This window comes from Heterodontus francisci, chromosome 6, assembly GCF_036365525.1.
Source record: "Heterodontus francisci isolate sHetFra1 chromosome 6, sHetFra1.hap1, whole genome shotgun sequence".
NCBI classification, from domain to species: Eukaryota; Metazoa; Chordata; class Chondrichthyes; order Heterodontiformes; family Heterodontidae; genus Heterodontus; species Heterodontus francisci.
Genome location: NC_090376.1, coordinates 7,473,814 through 7,500,446, shown reverse-complemented (window position 1 = coordinate 7,500,446; position 26,633 = coordinate 7,473,814). Strand labels below are relative to the sequence as shown.

At 48.0% G+C, this 26,633-nt stretch overlaps 1 protein-coding gene across 3 annotated transcripts in view; it reads right to left on the bottom strand.

The window, feature by feature from the left end:
* Positions 1 to 26,633, bottom strand: part of LOC137371104 (cGMP-dependent 3',5'-cyclic phosphodiesterase) — a 372,354-nt gene that overhangs the window by 232,787 nt on the left and 112,934 nt on the right. The window contains exon 2 of one of the 3 annotated variants that reach the window (XM_068033044.1): positions 13,560 to 13,844. The exons of 1 other annotated variant lie outside the window; for it this stretch is intronic. In XM_068033044.1, the coding sequence (XP_067889145.1) occupies positions 13,560 to 13,844 (285 nt within the window). Of the gene's footprint in view, positions 1 to 13,534; positions 13,845 to 26,633 lie in introns of those variants that run through there. One more of the 3 variants, XM_068033046.1, reaches the window with a different exon arrangement.

Below are 26,633 nucleotides of genomic sequence, written 5' to 3'. Positions count from 1 at the left end.
AGACAGTGGACAGCGTTCAACGGAATCCACACAGGGCATGGATGGTGCAGTCACTTGCTCCATCAGTAGAAGATAGGGGACAACACAAATTGTAATTGTGGCCATGAGTCCCGGACCATGGAACACATCACATCAACCTGTGCAGTAAGAATAGTTGTGGGAGGCACCTCATTTCCCCACTTGGCACCTGAGGAGGCCATCAAATAAATAAACAAACTTGACATCCCATTGTAAACATTTCCCATTATTGCACAGTGACTCCCGCTCAATAAAACAAGTTCTCCAATGGCTGTAAAGCACTTTAGGATTTCCCTCGGTCACAAAAGATGCTGTATTAATGCAAGATATTTCTTTAATTCTTTCCATTCCCCAACATACAACTGCCCAACACATCGAGGTGTCCTTCTTATCGACTGCAGGTGTTGAAGAGAATCCGAAGAGAGGATCAGGTGTTGTCTTTGGCGCTGGTTGTTATTCCAACAGGGCTGTATCCCCAGTTGCCCGAGTAACACTGGAGACACATGCACTGTAGAATACAACCAAGCCAGTCAGGCTGCAGAGGTCTTCCACAATTGTCAGAAAAGCCTCAGGCATTGTTAATTTGAATCCCATTATGAAAAGCACAGAGGACGGCACAAAACAGAAAGGAGCATCTATTCCAAAGAATACAGTCGCCAACATTAATGTCGGGCAATCGGCTTCTATTCTAATGAAAACGGTTAACCATGTTAACATAAATCGATAGACTTCCAGTACACAGAGTGAAGTCAGTCAGGTCAACTCAGGACAAAGCACTCCCACAGTCAAAGAGCCAACAACTCTCCATTTTTGAAGCATCTCAGTGTAGAAAGGGACTTCCGATTTGAAGTACCCTGCATTTATATAGCACCTTAAGTCGAGTAAAACGCCCCAAGGCACTTCACAGGAGCATAAATCAGGCACAATTTGACACGGGGCCATATAAGGAGTCGGTAGATCAGGTGACCAAAAGCCTGGTCAAAGAGGTGGGTTTTAAGGGGCATCTTAAATGAGGAGAGAGAAGTCGGGAGTTGGAGAAGTTTAGGGAGGAATTCCGGAGCTTAGGGCCCACACACCTGAAGGCACGGCCACCAATGATGGAGCAAATAAAATTGTGAGTCGACAAACGTAAATTTAGCGGTAGTTTTGACTGGAAAAATGGGGAAACAGTCCAACACGCCTTATCCTGGTGCATTGGCCTGCAGGACCCAATAATGCTCAACACTTAACTCCAACTGTTTCTAAAAATGTTATGACATGAAAAGGAGGAACTTCAAAAACATGTACTTTGCAAATTAAAGATATATTTCTGCATCTGTTTGATATTGTCAGGAAGTTGAAATCCTCTGGGACGATTCTACAATTTCCCCCCACCCTCCAGTACCAGGGAGGGGCCTGCATCAGTGGATCACACCTACAGCTCAGCTGTCTTACCTTCCTGTGGAGGGCTCTCCCACTGGGAACACAGCACCATTCCTTAGGGTCGATGTCAGATGTCAGCTATAGCTCAGTGTCTTGGAGTCAGAAGGCTATGGGCTCAAGACCCCAACCACAATCCAGGCTGACCTTCCCGGTGCAGTACTAAGGGAGTGCTACACTGCTTTAGGATGAGATGTTAAACTGATTCCCCCGTCTGCCCTCTCAGGTGGATATAAAACATCCCACAGCCATTAGTTCGAAGAAGAGCTGGGGGGTGGGGTGGGTGTTCTCCCCGGTGTCCTGGCCAATATTTATCCCTCAACCAACATCACTACAAAAGACTGATTATTTGGTCATTATCACATTGCTATTTGTGGGAGCTTGTTTGGATGAGACCTGTTTTCAATCTTCTCCCCACTGCATTGCCCAATTGTGAGGGGACCTGTTTCTAATCTTCTGCCATGCATTCTTCCTCATTCTCGATGGAGGTTTCGGCCTCAGGCAGTTGCTGTTCAGGCCTCACGGTTGCTTGGCAACGCTCGCCTCTCCTGTATGATTGAATGCCTCAGCTGTATTCCATCGGCATTTCTCTGATGGAATCAATCTGCACCCAAGCCTCCTGCGCTCTTCTGACAAGTATTCATTGTGTTTATCTGTGGCTAGTCACTAAGCCTGCCTAAAGCATTCTATTAGTCAGGTTGAGATTTGAACCAACAACATCAATCTCCTATTGATCTATTGCTGACTATGCTTGTCACTGCAGACCTCTTCCAACCATTACCTATCCCAGACAGAGCATTCCAACACTGAAGGACGTTTGCTTTTGAATATCTACTCACTCAATGCTAAAGACAGCATGTGGGAACTATGAGGCATTAATAGAGGGCACGAAATGTTCATAAACGACGTGTAGGTCAAGGGTGCCTAACGTACGGCCCGAGAGCCAGAATCCAGCCTGCCAAAAGTTTCCATCTGACCTACGGGTGCAAACTGTACCCAGGACTGTTCCTCATCCTCACCAGGGGTCCATGACTGGAGATGAGAAATTTCCCATTGTCAGACCGGATTTTAAAAAGAATCGCTGTCAGTTTCACAGCTGACGGCTACTGACATCGGGAACAACAGCTTCCCAACTTCGCACACATTCGGGGTTTTCCGGCAGTTTCGGACTTTTTTTTAAAACCCTCAAATCAGTTGAAATAGTGACCATGGTATCTTTTACATTCACCTGAGAGGGCAGACAGAACTTCGATGTAAAGTTTCATCCAAAAGGCACCACCTCTAACAATGTCGCACTCCTTCAGTACTGCATTGGAGTGTCAGCCTAGACTTTTTTAGGGGGGGGGGGTCACTGGAATAGAGCTTAAACCCAGGATCTTTTGCCTCAGAAGTGAGAATATTACTCACTGAGCCTCAACTGACAACAGGGAGGAGGAGAGAATGATAAAGGAGGTGTGAGAGATGACTTATTAAATACAGCCTCAACCTTGGTTCATGGAATCTAGGATTGGTCACACCAGAATTTGGATCAGTGGTGAGAACTGAGGCTCTTTCCCAGCTGGAAGCCACAGGACTAATTCAGCATAAAGGCTGGACTGCTGCAGAATGTATCTCATAATTTTCCTCTCCCTCTCTTCCATGCTGCAGAATTCAGTAATCAGCACAATGTAGCTGACCTCCCAATGGGAAAAATACAGCCCATCAACTGGCTGAAGTGGGTTCCCACACTGCAGGTTCTGTTCCCTCTCTCTCTCTCTCTCTCTCGTTCTCTTTCGTCCATTCCCCAAGTGGAAAACACTCTCTCTCTGTCCACTCTAATTTACAGACCTCCATCAGGTCACCCCTCAGCCTTCACTTTGCAACAGAAAAGAGTCATTGAGTCATTTACAGCACAGACAGAGGACATTCATCCCATCGAGTCCATGCTGGCTCTCCACGGAGCTATGCAGTCAGTCCCACTCCCCGGCTCAATCCCTGTAGCCCTGCAAGTCTATTTCTCTCAGGTGGCCACCCAACTTCCTCTTGAAGTCATTGATCGTCTCCGCTTCCACCACCCTCGTGGGCAGCGAGTTCCAGGTCATTACATCCCCAGCCTCTTCATCCTTTCCTTATAGGTATAACCTCACAGTTCTGGTATCATCCATATAAATCGCTTTTGTCTCTTCTCCATTGCCTCTATATCTCTTTTACAATATGGGTATTCTACTCCTTGTGGTCTAACCAAGGTTCGATACAAATTTAGAACAGCTTCTCTAATTTTCAATTTTAACCCTCTAGAAATAAACCCTAGAGCATGGTTTTCTTTTTGATGCCCTTAATAAACTGCATCACACCTTCTCGTGGTTTTTGCATTTGTGTTCCCAGATCCCAGATGAAGAGAGACTTGAGCGGTAAACTATAGAAAGGACAACTGATTGGAGAGGAAATACAAAAATACTGAACAACTGCAACAGATGTCAGAGTAGGGAAGTGATATGGGATCAAGTGACAGCTTCATAAGATGCAACATATGCCCTTTCACCTCCTCCCTTCCCAGGTCCAGCATCCAAACACTCCTTTCAGGTGAAGCTGCGATTTACTGGTACTTCTTTCAATGTAGTATACTGTATTCGCTGCTCGCAATGTGGTTTCCTCTACATTGGGGAGACCAAACGTAGATTGGGTGACCACTTTGCGGAACACCTCCGCTCAGTCCACAAGCATGACCCCGAGCTTCCGCTCGCCTGTCATTTTAATTCTCCCGCCCCACTCCCTCTCTGACCTCTCTGCCCTCGACGTCCTACACTGTTCCAATGAAGCTCAATGTAAATTTGCGGTATAACACCTCATAGAGTCTTTTACGGCACAGATGAAGGCCATTCAGCCCATCGAGTCCATGCGGGCTCTCCACAGAGCTATTCAGTCAGTCCATAATCATCTTTCGATGAGGCACTTTGCAGCCTTCTGGACTCAACACCGAGTACAACAATTTCAGATCATAACCATTCCTGCTATTTTTTCAGGCAGCAGCTGTTGGTATCGATTCTGCTGTTGCCATTTACACCTCCTCTGGACCCAACATTTGTTTCTCTACTTGTCCTATTATCTGTCCTTTTGCTTTGCACCATCATTATTTTTGGTATGTAATAGCCCCAAACTTACTAGCAATGAGGAATGAGATTCTGCTGAGGGAGTTTGAGGAACTAGGGTCCAAATTAATAAACAGTACCTCAAGGGTAATCTCTGGATTACTACCTGAGCCAGGCAAAAATTAGCATAGGGTCAAACAGATCAAAGAGTTGAATGTTTGGCCCAGAAAGTGGTGTGGGAGACAGGGATTTTGATTCATGGGGCACTAGCACCAGTACTGGGGCAAGAAGGAGCTGTTCTGTTGGGATGGGCTTCACTTGAACTGTGCTGGGACCAATGTCTGGGCAAATCATATAACTAGGGCTGTAGATAGGGCTTTAAACTAGAAAGGCATGGGGAGAGTTCAGATCAGAGGAAATTTACAGATCTAAAGAGAAAAGTCAAGGTCACAGAGCAGAGTAAAGATATGCAGAAAGTGCTTAAAGCAATAGTGCATTAGTGAATAAGGTCAAATCAGGGGAAAGTAGTTAAAAAGTTAAAAATTAAATGCACTTTATCTGAATGCACAAAGCATTTGTAACAAGATAGATAAATTAATAGAAATATAGATAAATGGGTTTAATCTAATCCCCGTTACAGAGACATTGCGGTATGGGAACTAAATACTCCAGGGTACTTGACGTTTCGAAAGGACAGACAAAATGGATAAGGAGGAGTAGCTCTGATAATAAAGAATGATATAAGGACAGTACTGAGAAGATCAGGAAGTAGAATCAGTATAGGTTGAGATTAAGAATAACAAGGGTCAGAAAACGGTGATGGGTGCCGTTTATAGATACCCTAACAGTAGCTATACTGTTGGACAGAGCATTAAGGAAGGAATAAGGAACAAAGGTAACAATGCAATGATCATGGAGGATTTAAATCTCCATATAGTCTGGACAAGTAATAGTAGTAAGAACATAAGAAGTAGGACCAGGAGTAGGCCATTCAGCCCCTCAAGCCTGCTTCACCATTTAATAAGATCATGACTGATCTGATTGTGGTCTTATCTCCACTTCCCTGCTGGCCCCATCTAAAGGACGAGTTCACGGAATGTATTTGGAATAGTTTCCTAGAATACTACATTGGGGAACCAACCAGGGATGAGGTTATTCTAGATCTCATCTTGTGTAATGAGACAGGTTTAATTTGTAGTCTCATAGTGTGGGAAAGAGTGATCATAATATGATAGCATTTCACATTGAGTTTGAGAGTGACACTGTTAAGTTTTGAAATTTAGAGTCTTAAAACATAAATAAATCCAATTATATAGGTATGAGGGGTGTGTTGGCTAACATAGATTTGGAAATCAGATTAAGAGGTATGACAGTAGAAAATCAAAGGCAAACATTTAAAGAAATATTTCACTATTCTCAGCAAATATATATTCCATTCAGAAATAAAAACTCCATGGGAAAAGTGATCCATCCTTGTCTAACTAAAGACGTTAAGGATTATATTAGATTAAAAGAAGATATATAATGTTGCCAAAACAGTTGAAAGCCTGATAATTGGGAATTGTTAGAAACCAGCAAAGAAGACCAAATTAAAATAGAATGAGATTAAGAGGCTGACAGTGTTTCAGGACCCAGAAATAAGACACGAAATATACAAACAGATCGCAAGAGTTTCTACAAGTATATAAAAGGAAGACAGTAGTGAAAATAAACATTGGTCCCTTACATACTGAGACAGGAGAAATTACAATGGGGAATAAGGAAATGGCAGAGACATGAAACAAATATTTTGCATCCGGCTTCACAGTACAAAATACAAAAAATATATTGGAAATAATGAGGAACTAAGGGTCTAATGAGAGTGAGGAAGGTAAAGTAACTAAAATCTGTAAAGAAAAATTATTGGAGCAATTAATGAGACTAAAAGCCAACAAATCCCCAGGACCTGATGGCCTACATCCTAGGGTTCTAAAAAAAGGTAGCTGCAGAAATAGTGAATGAACTGGTTGTCATCGTCCAAAATTCCCTAGATTCCGAGAATGGTCCCAGTGCATTGGAAATCAGCAAATGTAACCCTGCTTTTCAAGGAAAGTGGGATAGAGAAAACAGGGAACTACACACCTGTGAGCCTGACATCAATCTAAGAAATGCTGGAATCCATTATTAAGGAGGAGATAACAGGGCAGTTTGAAAATCATAATTTGGTTAGGTAGAGTCAACATGGTTTTATGAAAGGGAAATCATGTTTGACAAATTTATTACAGTTTTTGAGAATGTAACTAGTAGGGTAGGGGTAGATAAAGGGGAGCCAGTGGATGTGGCATTTTTGGATTTTCAAAAGGCATTTGATAAGGTGCCTCATTGATGGTTGCAACATAAGATAAAGGCTCATGGGGTTTGGATTATATATTGGCAGATAGAGGATAGAAAACAGAATGTAGGAGTAAATGGGGCATTTTGAAGTTGACAGGGTGTTACTAGTGGAATTCCACAAGGGTCAGTGCTGAGGCTCAGCCATTTACAATCTATATTAATGATTTAGATTAAGGAATCAAATGTAAGGTTCAATTTGCTGACGATAAAAAGCTAGATGGGAAAGTAAGCTGTGAGGAGAACACACAAGGTTGACATTAACTGTCAGACCCGCTTAGAGTGTACGAGCCTGGCCGCACATGCGGACCTCAGAGGTTTCACCAGTGCGTTTTTCAGTCCCGGTTTCCTGACCAATTAGTGCAGGCGAGTGTGACGACAACCCGCATCAGTCTGTTTCATCTCCAATATTTAAAGGGACTTTGCGGGAGGGGTCAGAATTGAAGCATGGTTGAAGTGTTAAGACAGAGCCAGGAACTGCACAGAGGGAATCGCAACATGGCAAGGCAACACCACACTTCAGTGATACATCCTTGGGCATGATGCTGCAGGTCGTAAGGGCCCCCAGGGGGATTCTGTTCCCGATAGTTGCAAGGATGCTGGCAGCCTCAGAAAGGAAGCAGCTATGACTGGAAGTGGCCAAGGAGATCAGGAGCAGGAGTATGGTGCCTTGCTCCTGGATACAGTGCCGCAAGATGTTCACTGACTTGGTCAGGGCAGGAAAGGTGAACAGCATGGTACATTCAGGTACGAACCCACTCACGCTGTTTTCCCTAGTCTCTCCTGGACATCACTCCCCATACCAGCACACCTCGCAGGTGCACACATCCCTGTCTCTCAAGACACCTCCTCACATCCCCATCTGACCAGCCACCACTGACACTCACCCTCATCTTGTAGCAATGTCACACCCAGCCCTCACAGTGACCCTCCACAGATGTTGTCCTTCCATCCTCTAAACACATTCCACATGTCACACTCCATAGGTCTCGCCTTTCCCTCCTTGCAGGAGAAGAGAGCACGGACCACGAGGGAGAGGCAGGTAACCCTCCAGTCATCACCACATTGACATCTGTGGAGGAGGAAATGCTGGAGATAGCTGGACCTGGCCACTGGAGATGGACAGATGGGGTTCTCCCAGATACCTGCTGACAGCATTAAATGTAACACAGACACATTGGGTACAACATTCATTCATGTTGACTTGATGTCAGCAGAGACTGAAATTCGATGATCTGCACAATGACAACTTGCCTTACCTGGTCAGTTCCATTTCATGTCATAAGGTCATAAGAACTAGGAGCAGGAGTAGGCAATTCAGCCCCTCGAGCCTGCTCCGCCATTCAATACGATCATGGTTGATCTCATCTTGGCCTCAACTCCACTTTCCTGACCATTCTCCATAACCCTTCAACCCATTACTAATTAAAAATCTGTCTATCTCCTCCTTAAATTTACCCAATATCCCGGCATCCACCGCACTCTGGGATAGCGAATTCCACAGGCTCACGACCCTTTGAGAGAAGTAATTTCTTCTCATCTCTGTTTTAAATCTACTACCCCTTATCCTAAAACTATGACCTCTCATTCTAGATTGCCCCACCAGAGGAAACATCCTCTCTACGTCTGCTTTGTCAATCCCCTTAATCATCTTATATACCTTAATTAGATCTCCTCTCATTCTTCTAAACTCCAGAGAGGAGAGGCCTAAACTGCTCAATCTCTCTTCATAAGACAAACCCCTCATCCCTGGAATCAATCTAGTGAACCTCCTCTGAACTGCCTCCAATGCAACTACATCCCTCCTCAAGTAAGGGGACCAAAACTGTACGCAATACTCCAGGTGCGGTCTCACTAATGCCTTGTACAGTTGCAGCAACACTTCCCTATTTTTACACTCTATTCCTTTAGCAACAAATGCCAGAATTCCATTTGCCTTCCTTACTACCTGCTGTACCTGCATACTAGCTTTCTGCGAATCATTCATGGGGACACCCAGATCCCTCTGCACCGAAGCACTCTGAAGTTTTTGTCTTTCATCTCCTATACGTCCTCCAAGTATCCCTCAGGAGCTGGTGCCTGAGGAGGATGAAGACTCCTCAGAGGAGGTCACTCACTCTAACAATGTACCGTGACAGGACCTGCACCCTCCATCAGTTCAGACGGCACAGTGACGCAGTGGTTAGCACCGCAGCCTCACAGCTCCAGGGACCCAGGTTCGATTCCGGGTACTGTCTGTGTGGAGTTTGCAAGTTCTCCCTGTGTCTGCGTGGGTTTTCTCCGGGTGCTCCGGTTTCCTCCCACAAGCCAAAAGACTTGCAGGTTGATAGGTAAATTGGCCATTATAAATTGTCACTAGTATAGGTAGGTGGTAGGGAAATATAGGGACAGGTGGAGATGTTTGGTAGGAATATGGGATTAGTGTAGGATTAGTATAAATGGGTGGTTGATGTTCGGCACAGACTCGGTGGGCTGAAGGGCCTGTTTCAGTGCTGTATCTCTAATCTAATCTAATCAGATACACACATCTCAGTGGGGATCTCCAAGACAGGTAGTTGGTTTGTCACATGGTAAGGAACATGCCACCTGCAAGCAGGAGACAGGGAGAGCAGAGGGGAGTCCCTGTCGGAGAGCTCAGGAGCCTCCAGGTTCTGCTCAACTGGACACAGATACTGAGGGCGGCACAGTGGCGCAGTGGTTAGCACCGCAGCCTCACAGCTCCAGGGACCCGGGTTCGATTCCGGGTACTGCCTGTGTGGAGTTTGCAAGTTCTCCCTGTGTCTGCGTGGGTTTTCTCCGGGTGCTCTGGTTTCCTCCCACAAGCCAAAAGACTTGCAGGTTGATAGGTAAATTGGCCATTATAAATTGTCACTAGTATAGGTAGGTGGTAGGGAAATATAGGGACAGGTGGGGATGTTTGGTAGGAATATGGGATTAATGTAGGATTGGTATAAATGGGTGGTTGATGTTCGGCACAGACTCGGTGGGCCGAAGGGCCTGTTTCAGTGCTGTATCTCTAATCTAATCTGAGCATCGGAGGCTGGTGACAAAGAGAAACATTCTGCAGCAGCAGAAAGTGTGGGAGGTTCGGCCAGCATTTCCAACCAGAATGCACACGACTGAAGACAGATTGGGGGAGTCCATCTCTAGCATGTGCCATCATGTCTCACACTGCTGTCTACATCCATGGAAAGAGTGGCTGCCTGCGTGGAGCATCAGCCATGGCAGCAATGCATGTTGGCCCATACTGAGAACAAGACAACTTACTGAGGATGGAGGAGAACCTCGTCTTGGCCATTCAGTGCCTCACTAAAGTGCAGCAAAGTGCTCTCCCGCTCTTGGCTAGCAGGGAAGTGTGGGTGGGCCACGAGAGGGAAGGCTCTGCTCATACCACTTTCACTCCTGTCCCATTGCCCACCACACCCTCTTCCCCTACACCCAGTCGTAACCCTGCATGCTGCCTCCTGACAGGATAACCAAGTCTACCCCTCCACAGGTATAAGGTCAGGCAGCTTTTGGCAAGACCCTCACGAACTCTAAAACCCAGAGGACGTCGATCAAGCATTTGAACAGTCAGAGCAGGGATCCGAGCTGCCGGCCTCCAGCTCTGAGCAGGGATCCGAGCTGCCGGCCTCCAGCTCTGAGCAGGGATCCGAGCTGCCGGCCTCCAGCTCTGAGCAGGGATCCGAGCTGCCGGCCTCCAGCTCTGAGCAGGGATCCGAGCTGCCGGCCTTCAGCTCTGAGCAGGGATCCGAGCTGCCGGCCTCCAGCTCTGAGCAGGGATCCGAGCTGCCGGCCTTCAGCTCTGAGCAGGGATCCGAGCTGCCGGCCTTCAGCTCAGAGCAGGGATCCGAGCTGCTGAGCCTCCAGCTCTGCTTAAGCCAGGGGGGTTGCAGGAAGTTGGAGTCATAGAAAATGGAGGAGAAAGGATTTTTTGTTGAATTTGAGCCATAAACTTTATCTCAAAACTCCATTGTCCTGTCCTCAGCATCTTCACCTGCCAAGTAACCTTCTGCCTTGTGAAGAATAGTATGACAGGAGCTTAGGGTAAGAATGGGTGCCCGTGAGAGTGCTGCTTGTGGGACTGATGTGCTGGGGCCTCGGGCGGGTTGGCGGACGGAGGTGGGGAGAGTTGGTGGGTTCAGAATTGGTGTGATAGAGGACTGCACTGTCTCAGAGTAACTGTCGCCTGCTTGAATCAATCTCTCTTGGAAACTCCTAGCAGATAAGCAGCAGCTCCAACTGCCCTCACCAATTCCTCTTCCTCCTCCTCCAAAAATATAGAGTACTCATCACCTTCCTCCTCCTGCAGCTTCAGGCCTCGCTGCATTGCAATGTTGTGCAGGTACAGCAGGCCACTATCATTCCCTTAGGGAATTAAGGGATATGGGGATAGGCAGGGAAGTGGAGGATCAGCCATGACCTTACTGAATGGTGGAGCAGGCTCGAAGAACAGTAAGGCCTTTCCTGCTCCTATTTCTCTTGTTATTTGTGCCTTCCACCCCATCACAGGCCATTACTTTAGATTATTTCAGGCCCCCTTCTCCCCGCTTTCCCTGCCTCTGTATTTGCTTAAAACTGTTGCATCCTGGGGGGTCGCTATTCACCAGAAACTGAACTGGACCAGCCACATAGATGCTGTGGCTACAAGAGCAGGTCAGAGGCTGCGAATTCTGCAGCGAGTGACTCGCCTCCTGACTCCCCAAAGCCTGTCCACCATCTACAAGGCACAAGTCAGGAGTGTGATGGAATACTCTCCACTTGCCTGGATGGGTGCAGCTCCAACAACACTCAAGAAGCTCGACACCATCCAGGACAAAGCAGCCCGCTTGATTGGCACCCCATCGACAAGCTTTCACTCCCTCCACCACCGATGCACAGGGGCAGCAGTGTGTACCATCTACAAGATGCACTGCAGCAACGCACCAAGGCTCCTTAAACAGCACCTTCCAAACCTGTGACCTCTACCACCTAGAAGGACAAGGGCAGCAGATGCAAGGGAACACCACCACCTGCAAGTTCCCCTCCAGGTCACACACCATCCTGACATGGAGCTATATCGCCGTTCCTTCATTGTCGCTGGGTCAAAATCCTGGAACTCCCTCCCTAACAGCACTGTGGGTGTACCTACCCCACATGGACTGCAGCGGTTCAGGAAGGCAGCTCACCACCATCTTCTCAAGGGCAATTAGGCCTGGCCAGTGACGCCCACATACACCAAACGAATAAAAAAAATCTCTAACATTTGCAAGTCCCAATGAAAGATCATTGATCTGAAACATTCTGTTTCTCTCTACATAGATGCTGCCTGACCCACTAAGTCTTCCCAGCATTTTCACTTTTTATTCCTTCAATAAGGGAGTTGGATATTTTGAGTGGAGCAGGTTGATGGAGACTTTACAAAGATATCAACACAATTTCATGTTTTCTCTTGTAAGGGGACACTGCTGTTTCTCATTATCACACTGCTTTCCCAACATCCTGTATGGACAGACAGAAATCTCCTCCCAATTACATATTGCATAAACCCAAGGTCATTGTGTTCAGTCCTCACCACAAATTCAGCTCCCTTTCCACCACATCTATCCTTCTCCCTGAACCAGACTGTTCGCAACCTTGGTGCTATATCTGGTGCTGAGGTGAGCTTCCAACTATATATCCACTCTATCACCAAGACTACTTACTTCTGCCTCCATAACATTACCCGTCTCCACCCCCCTCTTCAACTCATCTGTTCTGAAACCTTCATCCGTGCCTTTATTACCTCTAGACTTGACCATTCCAACATTCTCCTGACCAGCCTCCCATCTTCCAGCTTCCATAAACTTGAGCTCATTTAAAATTCTGCTGCCTATATCCCAACCCGCACCAAATCCTGTTCACGCATCATCCCTGTGCTCACTCAATGACACTGTCTCCTTGTCTGGAATTGCCTCAATTTTAAAATTCTCATCTTTTGTTTTCAAATCCCTCCTTGGCCTCACTCTATCCCTATCCCTGTAACCTCCTCCAGCCCCACAACCCTCTGAGATCTCCGTGCTCCTCCAGTTCTGGCCTCTTACGCATCCCCAATTTTAATCGTTCCACCATTGGCGGCTGTGTCTTCAGCTGCCTGGGTCCCCAGCTCTGGAATTCCCTCCCTAAACCTCTCCGCCTCTCTAGCTCTCTCTCTCTTCGTAAGCTGCTCCTTAAATCCTACATCTCTGACCAAGCTTTTGGTCACCTGTTGTAATATATCCTTACCTGGCTCAGCGTCAAATTTTGTCTGATTACATTGCTGTGAAGCGCTTTGGAATGATAAAGGCGCTATATAAATGCAATTTGCTGTTGTCAGGAAAGAAATTACCGCTTCCTAAAATGAGGGATGAGCGGAGGGTGTGTTCTGGGAAGACCGTGATGTTGGAATATGGAATTACAAGAGTTGGGTGCTGTATGGCCGGCACAGACACGATGGGCCGAAGGGCCTGTTTCTGTGCACTATAACTCTATGACTCTATGTTGGATGGACTGGGATTCGTGACGTGCCTTGTTTGTCTGTGGGTCACTTGACTGACTTGACTAGCTTCCATTCTGATCTACCAAATCGGCTTGATGTTCAATGTCTGCACAGTTCAGGGAACCTTCCCTGACATTACCTCCCTCCTACTCAACGTACTGACCTTGTTCGCCCTCCACAAACCTCACCTCCTGAGCTGCAATTGTACTCAAGACAGAGCTGCTGCCCACATTCATTCTCTTTTTGCTGTTTTGTCGTTTGTCTATTGTTCTCTTGAATCTCTCGGACTCTTTCACTTCTGTATCTGTGGGAACACAGATACATTTGCCATCTGTGGAATTTTGTCTGTCATTTCCATTTTCCTTAGCACTTTTCCTCAATTTGACTTTGCAGGCACTGAGGCATATCTTCTGACTGTCCGCACTGGTGTCTTTCCTGTGCTTCTCTACATTTACTTCTGGATGTTTTCTGCTCTAGAATATTAACAGACATTATCAGCAATCATCAAACTAGCCATGGCAAGAAAAGGTGTGCACGTGGGGGGAATGTTAGAGCCACCCATACCCAACCCACCTCCCGCCCTGCTCTTTGTGCATGACCTTTTGGGGAAACGCACACGGAGGTATTATGCACTGCTTATATACCTTATACATTGAATGAGTTAAAGATTCTGTTATGTCTTCTGCAAAGCTCCTTACCAATTCCGAGGATCCAGATCCTCCCCCCAAGGCCTCACTGCTTACCACAGTCTGCCCACTGCCCGAATTCCTGCTTCTCACCCATCGACCAAGCTTTCCAAGGGGTCAGTGAGAATGTAAATTGTAACCAGGCCAGGCTAGTAAGACTGGTGCCCCAGACTCGCTGCGAGATTCCGACTCTTGCACAACATGACACACCCCAAGCCCGCCCTCAAAACCCAAAAACCCCCTTATTCCCACCCACCCCTCACCACTCCCTGTCTGTATTGAGCCTTACACCCTACAGCAGATTACCAAGGCTTCCCACAGATAAATTAAATGTTCAACTTCCAATCCCACTCTCAAAACCATCTGCTTTACCAGTGCAATTTACCATTCAGTAGCTTGTGGGTGGTTTCCGCAACCCTAGTGGACGGCCCCAGGCTCGGGATAGTCTGTTGTCAGCTGTGACTCGGTGGGCAGCTCAACCTCTGAGTCAGAACGTAGTGGGTCCAAGTCCCACTCCAGTGACTTGAGACAATGCCACAGGCTGACACCCCTAGTGCAGTACTGAGGGAGTACTGCACTGTCAGAGGGTCAGTACTGAGGGAGCGCTGCACTGTCGGGGGGTCAGTACTGAGGGAGTGCTGCACGGTCAGAGGGTCAGTACTGAGATAGTGCTGCACTTCTTTGATTCTTTCATGGGATGTGGGCGTCGCTGGCCAGGCCAGCATTTATTGCCCATCCCTAATTGCCGTTGAGAAAGTGGTGGTGACCTTCCTTCTTGAATCACTGCAGTCCATCCTTTTTTTTGCTGTTAGGAAGGGAGTTCCAGGATTTTGACCCAGCGACAGTGAAGGAACGGCGATATAGTTCCAAGTCAGGATGGTGTGTGACTTGGAGGGGAACTTGCAGGTGGTGGTGTTCCCATGCATCTGCAGGGGCAGTACTGAAATAAAAACAAGAAAATGCTGGAAATGCTCAGCAGGTCTGGCAGCATCTGTGGAGAGAGAAGCAGAATTAACGTTTCAGGTCAGTGACCCTTCATCAGAACTGGCAAATGGGGCAGTACTAAGGTGTCTTGTTAGGGGTCCCCCTTAATCTCGATGAGGACTGGGAGGCCGAGATGGGTCTAAGCAGAGCAACACCAGCAGCTGCAGGACAGAAGGGCATAAGGTTGAGGAGGGCAGGAGGGCAAAGAGGGCAGGACATTCTGCCTCCTCAGGACTTCCAGTGCTGTGTCCGAGAGCTTGTGCGCCCTCTACTTCGGTCCCTGAGACATCCTACAACACAACACTGTGTGCCCAACAGTGCACCCCACACCTTCAGTGTAAGTGGGTGCGAGGAGCCCACATATACAACTCCACAAAAATTGCTTCTAATCAGCTTTCAATTTCTAGACCTTCATGTTAGTCTGTTAATTGTGTAACAATTGTTTTATTATATGCAGGTGGAAGGTGTTAATCGGGGTCTTGCTTGAGCACTTATAAGCAGACACTTACTGAGATTGGTGGAGGGTTTGAGTGAGGAGCTACATGTTTGTAATCCTTGTACTCTGTACAATAAATGTGAAACTGAATAAAGATAGGCTCCAGCATTATCCTTCCATAACAAGTTTTCTGGAGTTTAACACTGTAGTCTGGGTTTAGCTCCTTCAGACAGTTCAAAACTATGATCATCAGCAATTAGCACTAAAATGGCGTGCGAAAACCAAACTTCCAAACAGGCTTGTCTTATTACCTGTTTCCACCCGTTCATCAACCCTTCCCCCCACCCCTCTCCTCTGCCCAGGCTCCGTTTCAGGCTGTCTGCAGAAGACCAGACATCACTCTTTAAAATAGAACAGATCAAATTCCCTCCTCAATGTGTAAATTAAGTGAAAGCCAAAATGTCTTTTGGTTATTAACAAATTTTGCTGAAGGATCGAGGTCCCGAATGGAGGAGATCTACAAGAGGTGATTACAGAACACCAAGGATGAATCTTAAATTCCTGTAGAAAGTTAAGGAGGAAGGAAATATCAGAGCTCCTAAAATGCCCAGGAATTACACAAAAAGCCCACTCACTGCCCCAATACAAACCCCTCTCCCCCCAACACAATCCCCACACCCCCCCAAATACAAACCCCTCTCCCACCAACACAATCTCCACTCCCAATATAATCCCCACTCACCCAACACAATCCCCACTCCCCCCAACACAATGCCCACACACCCCCAATACAATCTCCACTCCCAATATAATCCCCACTCACCCCAACACAATCCCCTCTCCCCCAACACAATCCCCACTCCCCCCAACACAATGCCCACACACCCCCAATACAATCTCCACTCCCAATATAATCCCCACTCACCCCAACACAATCCCCTCTCCCCCAACACAATCCCCAGTCCCCTCAACACAATCCCCACTCCACCCAACACAATCCACACTCCACCCAACACAATCCACACTCATCCCAACACAATCCCCTCTCCCCACAACACAATCCCCACTCCCCGAACACAATCCCCACTCCCCCAATACAATCTCCACTCCCAACATAATCCCCACTCACCCCAACACAATCCCCACTCCCCCCAACACAATGCCCACACACCCCCAATACAATCTCCACTCCCAATATAATCCCCACTCACCCCAACACAATCCCCTCTCCCCCAACACAATCCCCAGTCCCCTCAACACAATCCCCACTCCACCCAACACAATCCACACTCATCCCAACACAATCCCCTCTCCCCACAACACAATCCCCACTCCCCGAACACAATCCCCACTCCCCGAACACAATCCCCACTCCCCCAATACAATCTCCACTCCCAACATAATCCCCACTCACCCCAACACAATCCCCACACCCCCTAATACAATCCCCACTCCCCCAACACAATCCCCACTCACCCCAACACAATCCCCTCTCCCCACAACACAATCCCCACTCCCCAAACACAATCCTCACTCCCCCAACACAATCACCACTCTCCCCAACACAATCCCCACCCACCCCAACACAATCCCCAGCACAATCCCCACTCCTCCAATACAATCCCCACTCCCCCCAACACAAACCCCACCCCCAATACAATCCCCACTCCCCCAATACAAACCCCACCCCCAATACAAACCCCATCCCCAATATAATCCCCACTCCCCCAGTACAATCTCCACTCCCCCTGAACACAAACCCCACTCCCCCCAGCATAAACCCCACCCCCAATACAATCCCCACTCCCCCAGTACAATCCCCACTCCCCTGAACACAAACCTCACCCCCAATACAATCCCCACTCCCCCAATACAATCCCCACTCCCCCAATACAAACCCCACCCCCAATACAATCTCCACTCCCCCAGTACAATCCCCACTCCCCCAATACAATCCCCACTCCCCCAATACAAACCCCACCCCCAATACAAACCCCACCCCCAATACAATCCCCACTCCCCCAATACAAACCCCACCCCCAATACAATCTCCACTCCCCCAGTACAATCCCCACTCCCCCTGAACACAAACCCCACTCCCCCCAGTATAAACCCCACCTCCCCAATATAATCCCCACTCCCCCCAACACATTCCCCACTCCCTCCCTCTCACATTCCCTCTGCCAACATAAGGCTTTCATTTCCCACTCTAGTGGAATGTGATCATCCTGTTTGATGAATGCTCCTGTATTAAATTGCAAAGTAAAGACTGGTGGATGGATCTTTTCAGCTTCAATTTGCGATTATGCTTTGAAGAAAATTGAAATAAGATGTTTATTTGTGGCATTCAATGCTGTTTTATGGATTTCCAAGGTAACCGGCCTGCTATTAATCACGTCACTGTGCCGTGTTTAACCCTGCAGTGACGCAGCTGCTGGTACCACCTCTCTTCTTGATTTTCCGGTAGCTTCCCTGATCCCACCGAGACTTGCTGAGATCCCAGCTCAGTACCACTGTGAGTGGCTGACACCTGAGGTTATGGTTTAGAATGTCTCGCCCTCCTAAGAAGGGCAATTCTGAAAAAGAAGGGTGATGAGAATAAGGGAGAGGAAAAGTGAGAGGGGAGAAAAATTTGAAGGGTAGGCAGAATAGGGACTGCCACAGCATCGGAACACTGGGGCAAAGGAACCTTGGCAAGTGCAAAGTTTGTTCTACCCACCTACTTAATCTCCCTCCACAGGCCAGGAACCCTCTACCCAAGGACTCAACCACATCATACAGTCATTACAACACAGAATGAGGCCACCCAGCCCATCGAGACCATGCCAGCTCTCTGTAGAGCAATCCACTCAGTCCCATTCCCCTGCTCGATCCCTGTAGCCCTGTAAGTTGACTTCCCTCAAGTGCCCATCCCCATTTCCTTTTGAAATCATTGATCGTCTCTGCTTCCACCACCCTCATGGGCAGCGAGTTACAGATCATTGTCACTCACTGCGTGAGAAAGTTTTTCTATACCTAACCCGAAACCTCCTGTATCTCTTTCCCAAAATCTTAAATCTGTGTCCGCAGTCCTTGCACCATCAGCTAACAGGATCAGCTTTGCTTTGTCTACCCTATCCAAACCTGTCATAATCTTGAACACCTCTATCAAATCTCTGCTCAATCTCCTTTGCCCCAGGGAGAACAACCCCAGCTTGTCCAACCTAACCTTGTAACTAAAATCCCTCATCCTTTGAACCATTCTGGTAAATCTCCTCTGGACCCTCTCAAGGACCCTCACATCCTTCCTAAAGTGTGGTGACCAGAACTTCAATCGAAAAATCTTGGAGCATTAGGGACGGGAGTGGGGAGGATCACAGGAGACCAGTTTCAACCAGCTCCTCCTTTAAAAGCTGCTAGTTTTCCTGGACTCATTTTGGTGGATGAATGACAATGAGCCTAATGGCCTAGTTGACTTGATGCCGACATAGACTCGATGGGCCGAATGGCCTCCTTGGTGCCGTAAATGGCTCTGACTCCATTCCCCTTTCTATGTGCGGAATCTGAGCATTTGAATAGTGGTCAGTGGAATGTGATGTGAGTGTACTAGTTACCACAGTGACCTTGTGGTTTTATTACATATTGTGAGCTCAGGGGGAACTCTCGCGCCTTTGAGTCACAAGGTCATGGGTCTGACTCAGCCCCAATTCAGAGAATTGAACACATAATCCAGGGCGGCATTTCAGCACAGTACTGAGGAGGTGCTGCACTGTCGGAGGTGCACTACCGAGGGAGTGCTGTACTGTCGGAGGTGCAGTACCGAGGGAGTGCTGTACTGTCGGAGGTGCAGTACCGAGGGAGTGCTGTACTGTCGGAGGTGCAGTACCGAGGGAGTGCTGTACTGTCGGAGGTGCAGTACCGAGGGAGTGCTGTACTGTCGGAGGTGCAGTACCGAGGGAGTGCTGTACTGTCGGAGGTGCAGTACCGAGGGAGTGCTGTACTGTCGGAGGTGCAGTACCGAGGGAGTGCTGCACTGTCGGAGGTGCAGTACCGAGGGAGTGCTGCACTGTCGGAGGTGCAGTACCGAGGGAGTGCTGCACTGTCGGAGGTGCAGTACTGAGGGACTGCTGCACTGTCGGAGGTGCAGTACTGAGGAAGTGCTGCACTGTCGCAGGTGCAGTACTGAGGGAGTGCTGGACTGTCGGAGGTGCAGTACTGAGGGGGTGCTGCACTGTCGGAGGTGCAGTACTGATAGAATGCTGCACTGTCGCAGAGGCAGTACTGAGGGGGTGCTGCTCTGTCGGAGGTGCAGTACTGATAGAATGCTGCACTGTCGCAGAGGCAGTACTGAGGGGGTGCTGCTCTGTCGGAGGTGCAGTACTGATAGAATGCTGCACTGTCGCAGAGGCAGTACTGACGGGGTGCTGCTCTGTCGGAGGTGCAGTACTGAAGGAGTGATGCACTGTCGGAGGTGCAGTACTGAGGGTGTGCTGCACAGTCAAAGGGTCAGTACTGAGGGAGTGCTGCACTGTCGGAGGGTCAGTACTGAGGGAGTGCTGCACTGTCGGAAGGTCAGTACTGAGGGAGTGCTGCACTGTCGGAGGGTCAGTACTGACGGAGTGCTGCACTGTCGGAGGTGCCCTCTTTCAGATGAGATGAAAAACCAAGACCCCCGTCTACCCTCTCAGGTGGATCCCATGTCACTATTTTGAAGAAGAGCTGAGGAATTCTCCGCGCCCTCCTGATCAGTATTTATTCCTCGACCATTGCTGTTTGTGGAAGCTTGCTTGGTTATAAGCACTTGCCTACAATCCACCGAGTGCACCTGACAAACTGCTGTAAGGTGATGAAAGATGCTGTCGAAACACAGATTCTTTCAAAACTGCTGAGGTTTTTTTTTTCTAAATTGTACGGTGTTGCCAATTTACGTCTTGGAGTGTGACCGTTCCTTAGCAACCAGTTTACATCCTGAGCATCGAGCATCTGGAAGGTAAAATGAAACCTCAGGAGTTGTTAGTTTACTTTTACAATGGAGCATAAACAACTACCAGCTATCAATCTGGATTACGAGTCCAGTAACATAACCGCTACAATTGCAGCCAATCATTTCTCTGCACCACGTTTCCTCAGATGTGTCATGAGGGTCTAGGTAACGTCTGGCCAGTAGATTCCAGATGAGGCATTGCAGGGTGTGAGGGAGACCGGGTGGAAATTTGCTGGATTTTTCTCCCAGTATCTTGCAAACCTCAGAGAAATCCCCTGTTGCTAACTGAGCTTTGAAGGAAGATCAGGCTTCCCTCCAAAGGGTTAAACTTGGAGACTGGATGAGGGGAGACAGATTGTTTCTTAGTTGTTGGCTGAGTCTTTGCTCGTGGGCAAATAGGAACGTGGCATCAAATTAAAATGTCAAAACACATTAGACACAGCCTGCACCAAGAGTCAACAGCTGTCTGCTTAACTGGAAAGGCAACAGGGAACAGAACAGGTTTTATGCAAATCTGAGCTCATTAACACACTTGATATTAATTCGCTCGGCAAAATCAGGCTCTTTCCTGTCTAATCGTCGATGAGAAATAGCTTATCTGTCTCCAGCGTTTTCCCCATTTATTTAATTTGCGCTAATCTGCAGCGATCCTCATTTAGTAAACCTTCTGGACAAGCAAAGGACTGGTATTTCCATTGCCTCTTCTATCATCTCGGGACATCCCATAGCCAACAGAGTACTTTTTGAAGTGGAATCACTTTGCTCATTAGCAGACGCGGCAGCCAATTTGCACACAGAAAGCTCACACGAGCATCAAATGTGATAAAAAGATAGTGCCAGGGAATCTTTTGCATCCAACTGAGAGGACAGGTGGGGCCTCGGTTTAATGCCTCATCTGAAGGCAGCCTTCCCTCAGTATTACACTGCTACTGTCAGCCTGGGTTGTGTGAATGGGGCTTGAACCCATCATGTTCAGCAAGCGTGCTGCCCACTGAGGGACACCTCCCGCCATCTCCCTCCTCCCTCAGGGAGTGACATTTGCTCCTGCTTCAGGATACAGTTGTATTGCGGGTTGAAGCGGAGTCTGTTGAAATATTATCCTTGCTGAACCGTCCTGTCCTCAACCTTGACCACAAGATGAGCTTCAGACCCCCTATCCTCTCCATCACCAAGACTGCCTACGTCCATCTCAATAACATTGCACAACTCCATCCCTACCTCAGCTCATCTGCTGCTGAAACCCTCATCCATGTCCTCTCTATATTCTTTCAAGGAATGTGGGCATCCCTGGCCAAGTATCTTCAGCCAGAAGTGCCAAGTTGATGATCCATCTCGGCCTCCTACTGAGGTCCCCAGCATCACAGATGCCAGTCTTCAGCAAATTCCATTCACTCCACGTGATATCAAGAAACGGCTGAAGGCACTGGATACTGCAAAGGCTGTGGGCCCTGACAATATCCCACTGTAGTACTGAAGACTTATGCTCCAGAACTAGCCACACCCCTAACCAAGCTGTTCCAGTACAGCTACAACACTGGCATCGACCCAGCAATGACGAAAATTGCCCAGGTCTGTCCTGTACACATAAAGCAGGACAATTCCAACCTGACCAATCATCGCCCCATCAGTCTACTCTCAATCATCAGTAAAGTGATGGAAGGTGTCATCGACAGTGCCATCAAGCGGCACCCACACACCAATAACCTACTTGCTGATGCTCTGTTTGGGTTCCGCCAAGGCCACTCAGCTCCTGACCTCATTAAGACCTTGGTCCAAACATGGACAAAAGAGCTGAATTCCAGAGGTGAGGGAGAGTGACATCAAGGCAGCATTTGACCAAATGTGGCATCGAAGAGCCCTAGCAAAACTGAAGTCAAGGGGAATCAGGGGGGAAAATCTCAACTGGTTGGAGTCATACCTAGTGCAAAGGAAGATGGTTGTGGTTGTTGGAGGCCAAATATCTCAGTCCCAGGACATCACTGCAGGAGTTCCTCAGGGTAGTGTCCTAGGCCCAACCATTTTCAGCTGCTTCATCAATGACCTTCCCTCAATCATAATGTCAGAAGTGGGGATATTCGCTGATGATTGCACAATGTTCAGCACCATTGGCGACCTCAGATACCAGAGCAGTCCGTGCCCACATGCAGCAAGACCTGGACAATATCCAGGCTCTGGCTATAACATTCATGCCACACAAGTGCCAGGCAAAGACCATCTCAAACCTTGTCTTTTGCACTGATGGGCAGAGCTCCCCCATTTCTGAAGCCTCCTCCCCCAGTTAGTTGTTTAATCATCTTGTCCTTATTCCAGCACACCCCTGGCTGGCCTCCCACATTCTACCCTCCGTAAACTTGAGATCATCCAAAACGCAGCTGCCCAAGTCCTAACTCACACCAAGACCCTTTCACCCATCAACCATTGTGCTCATCGACCTACATTGACTCCCAATCCTGCAATGTCTCAATTTAAAATTCTCATCCTTGTTCCTAAATCTCTCCATGGCCTCACCCCTCCCTACCTCTGTAACGTCTTCCAGCCCCACAACCACAGTGGCGCTGTGGTTAGCACCGCAGCCTCACAGCTCCAGGGACCCGGGTTCGATTCCGGGTACTGCCTGTGTGGAGTTTGCAAGTTCTCCCTGTGTCTGCGTGGGTTTTCTCCGGGTGCTCCGGTTTCCTCCCACAAGCCAAAAGACTTGCAGGTTGATAGGTAAATTGGCCATTATAAATTGTCACTAGTATAGGTAGGTGGTAGGGAAATATAGGGACAGGTGGGGATGTTTGGTAGGAATATGGGATTAGTGTAGGATTAGTATAAATGGGTGGTTGATGTTCGGCACAGACTCGGTGGGCCGAAGGGCCTGTTTCAGTGCTGTATCTCTAATCTAATCAAACCCTCTAAGATCTCTACGTTCCTCCAATTCTGGCCTCTTGAGCATCCCTGATTGGTGGCAATCTCTTCAGCTGCCTGGGCCCTAAGCTCTGGAATTCCCTCCCTAAACCTCTCCGCCTTTTGATGTCTTGTTCCTCCATTAAGAAACTCCTTAAAAACTATCCCTTTGACCAAGCTTTTGTCACCTGTCCTAATACTTCCCGATGTAGCTCAGTGTCAAATTTAGTTTGATAACACTTCTGTGAAGCACCGTAGGATGTTTAACTATGTTAAAGTGGCTATAAAAATGCAAGTTGTTGTTGTTCTGAACTTTAGTTCTTAACTCTGGGCCCTTCAAAGTCTCCAAGCCAGTCTGGTTTCTGCTCCTTTGTCAGTCTCTCTATTTTCTGAGTTTGCTGACAGTTTTTTTATTTGATCATGGGATGTGGGCGTCGCTGGCTAGGCCAGCATTTTTGAGAAGGTGGTGGTGAGCTGCCTTGAACCGTTGCAGTCCATTTGGGCTAGGTATACCCACAGTGCTGTTAGGAAGGGAGTTCCAGGATTTTGACCCAGCGATAGTGAAGGAACGGCGATATAGTTCCAAGTCAGGATGGTGTGTGGCTTGGAGGGGAACTTGCAGGTGATGGTGTTCCTATGCATCTGCTGCCCTTGTCCTTCTAGGTAATGGAGGTCGCAGGTTTGGAAGGTGTCATTCAAGGAGTCTTGGTGAGTCGTTGCAGTGCATCTTGTAGATGGTACACACTGCTGCCACTGTGCGTCAGTGGTGGAGGAAGTGAATTTTGTCGGTGGTGGATGGGGTGCCAATCAAGCGGGCTGCTTTATCCTGGATGGTGTCAAGCTTCCTGAGTGTTGTTGGAGCTGCACCCATCCAGGCAAGTGGAGAGTATTCAATCACACTCCTGACTTGTGCCTTGCAGATGGTGGACAGGCAATGAGGAGTCAAGAGGTGAGTTACTCGCCACAGAATTCCCAGCCTCTGACCTGCTCTTGTAGCCACAGTATTTATGTGGCTGGTCCAGTTCAGTTTCTGGTCAATGGTGACCCCCAGGATGTTGATAGTGGGGGATTCAGTGCGGTAACAATGTTGGGGCTGTACTACAGGCCTCCCAACAGCGAGCATGAGATAGAGGTACAAATATGTAAACAGATTATGGAAAGATGTAGGAGCAACAGGGTGGTGGTGATAGGAGATTTTAATTTTCCCAACATTGACTGGGATTCACTTAGTGTTAGAGGTCTAGATGGAGCAGAATTTGTAAGGAGCATCCAGGAGGGTTTTCTAGAGCAGTATGTAAATAGTCCAACTCAGGAAGGGGCCATACTGGACCTGGTGTTGGGAAATGAGCCCGGCCAGGTGGTTGAAGTTTCAGTAGGGGACTACTTTGGGAATAGTGATCACAATTCCGTAAGCTTTAAAATACTCATGGACAAAGACGAGAGTGGTCCTAAAGGAAGAGTGCTAAATTGGGGGAAGGCCAACTATACCAAAATTCGGCAGGAGCTGGGGAATGTAGATTGGGAGCAGCTGTTTGAAGGTAAATCCACATTTGATATGTGGGAGGCTTTTAAAGAGAGGTTGATTAGCGTGCAGGAGAGACATGTTCCTGTGAAAATGAGGGATAGAAATGGCAAGATTAGGGAACCATGGATGACAGGTGAAATTGTGAGACTAGCTAAGAGGAAAAAGGAAGCATACATAAGGTCTAGGCGGCTAATGAAAGACGAAGCTTTGAAAGAATATCGGGAATGTAGGACCAATCTGAAACGAGGAATTAAGAGGGCTAAAAGGGGTCATGAAATATCTTTAGCAAACGGGGTTAAAGAAAATTCCAAAGCCTTTTATTCATATATAAGGAGAAAGAGGGTAACTAGAGAAAGGATTGGCCCACTAAAGGACAAAGGAGGAATGTTATGCTTGGACTCAGAGAAAATGGGTGAGATTCTAAACGAGTACTTTGCATCTTTGAATTTTCCTCCACACAAGATCAGGGGGCAGGTTGTTCAACCTTGCCCGTCTAAGAGCGAAGTCCAAAGTACGGAAAGTCCTCATCAGAGAACTCCTCTTTGCTGACGATGCTGCTTTAACATCTCACACTGAAGAATGCCTGCAGAGTCTCATCGACAGGTTTGCGTCTGCCTGCAATGAATTTGGCCTAACCATCAGCCTCAAGAAAACGAACATCATGGGGCAGGATGTCAGAAATGCTCCATCCATCAATATTGGCGACCACGCTCTGGAAGTGGTTCAAGAGTTCACCTACCTAGGCTCAACTATCACCAGTAACCTGTCTCTAGATGCAGAAATCAACAAGCGCATGGGTAAGGCTTCCACTGCTATGTTCAGACTGGCCAAGAGAGTGTGGGAAAATGGCGCACTGACACGGAACACAAAAGTCCGAGTGTATCAGGCCTGTGTCCTCAGTACCTTGCTCTACGGCAGCGAGGCCTGGACAACGTATGCCAGCCAAGAGCGACGTCTCAATTCATTCCATCTTCGCTGCCTTCGGAGAATACTTGGCATCAGGTGGCAGGACTATATCTCCAACACAGAAGTCCTTGAAGCGGCCAACATCCCCAGCTTATACACACTACTGAGTCAGCGGCGCTTGAGATGGCTTGGCCATGTGAGCCGCATGGAAGATGGCAGGATCCCCAAAGACACATTGTACAGCGAGCTCGCCACTGGTATCAGACCCACCGGCCGTCCATGTCTCCGTTATAAAGACGTCTGCAAACGCGACATGAAATCGTGTGACATTGATCACAAGTCGTGGGAGTCAGTTGCCAGCATTCGCCAGAGCTGGCGGGCAGCCATAAAGACAGGGCTAAATTGTGGCGAGTCGAAGAGACTTAGTAGTTGGCAGGAAAAAAGACAGAGGCGCAAGGGGAGAGCCAACTGTGCAACAGCCCCAACAAACAAATTTCTCTGCAGCACCTGTGGAAGAGCCTGTCACTCCAGAATTGGCCTTTATAGCCACTCCAGGCGCTGCTTCACAAACCACTGACCACCTCCAGGCGCGTATCCATTGTCTCTCGAGATAAGGAGGCCCAAAAGAGAAAGAGACTTTGCATCGGTATTCACCGAGGAGAGGGACATGACGGATGTTGAGGTTAGGAACAGATGTTTGATTACACTAGGTCAAGTCGGCATAAGGAGGGAGGAAGTGTTGGGTATTCTAAAGGGCACTAAGGTGGACAAGTCCCCAGGTCCGGATGGGATCTATCCCAGGTTACTGAGGGAAGCGAGAGAGGAAATAGCTGGGGCCTTAACAGATATCTTTGCAGCATCCTTAAACACGGG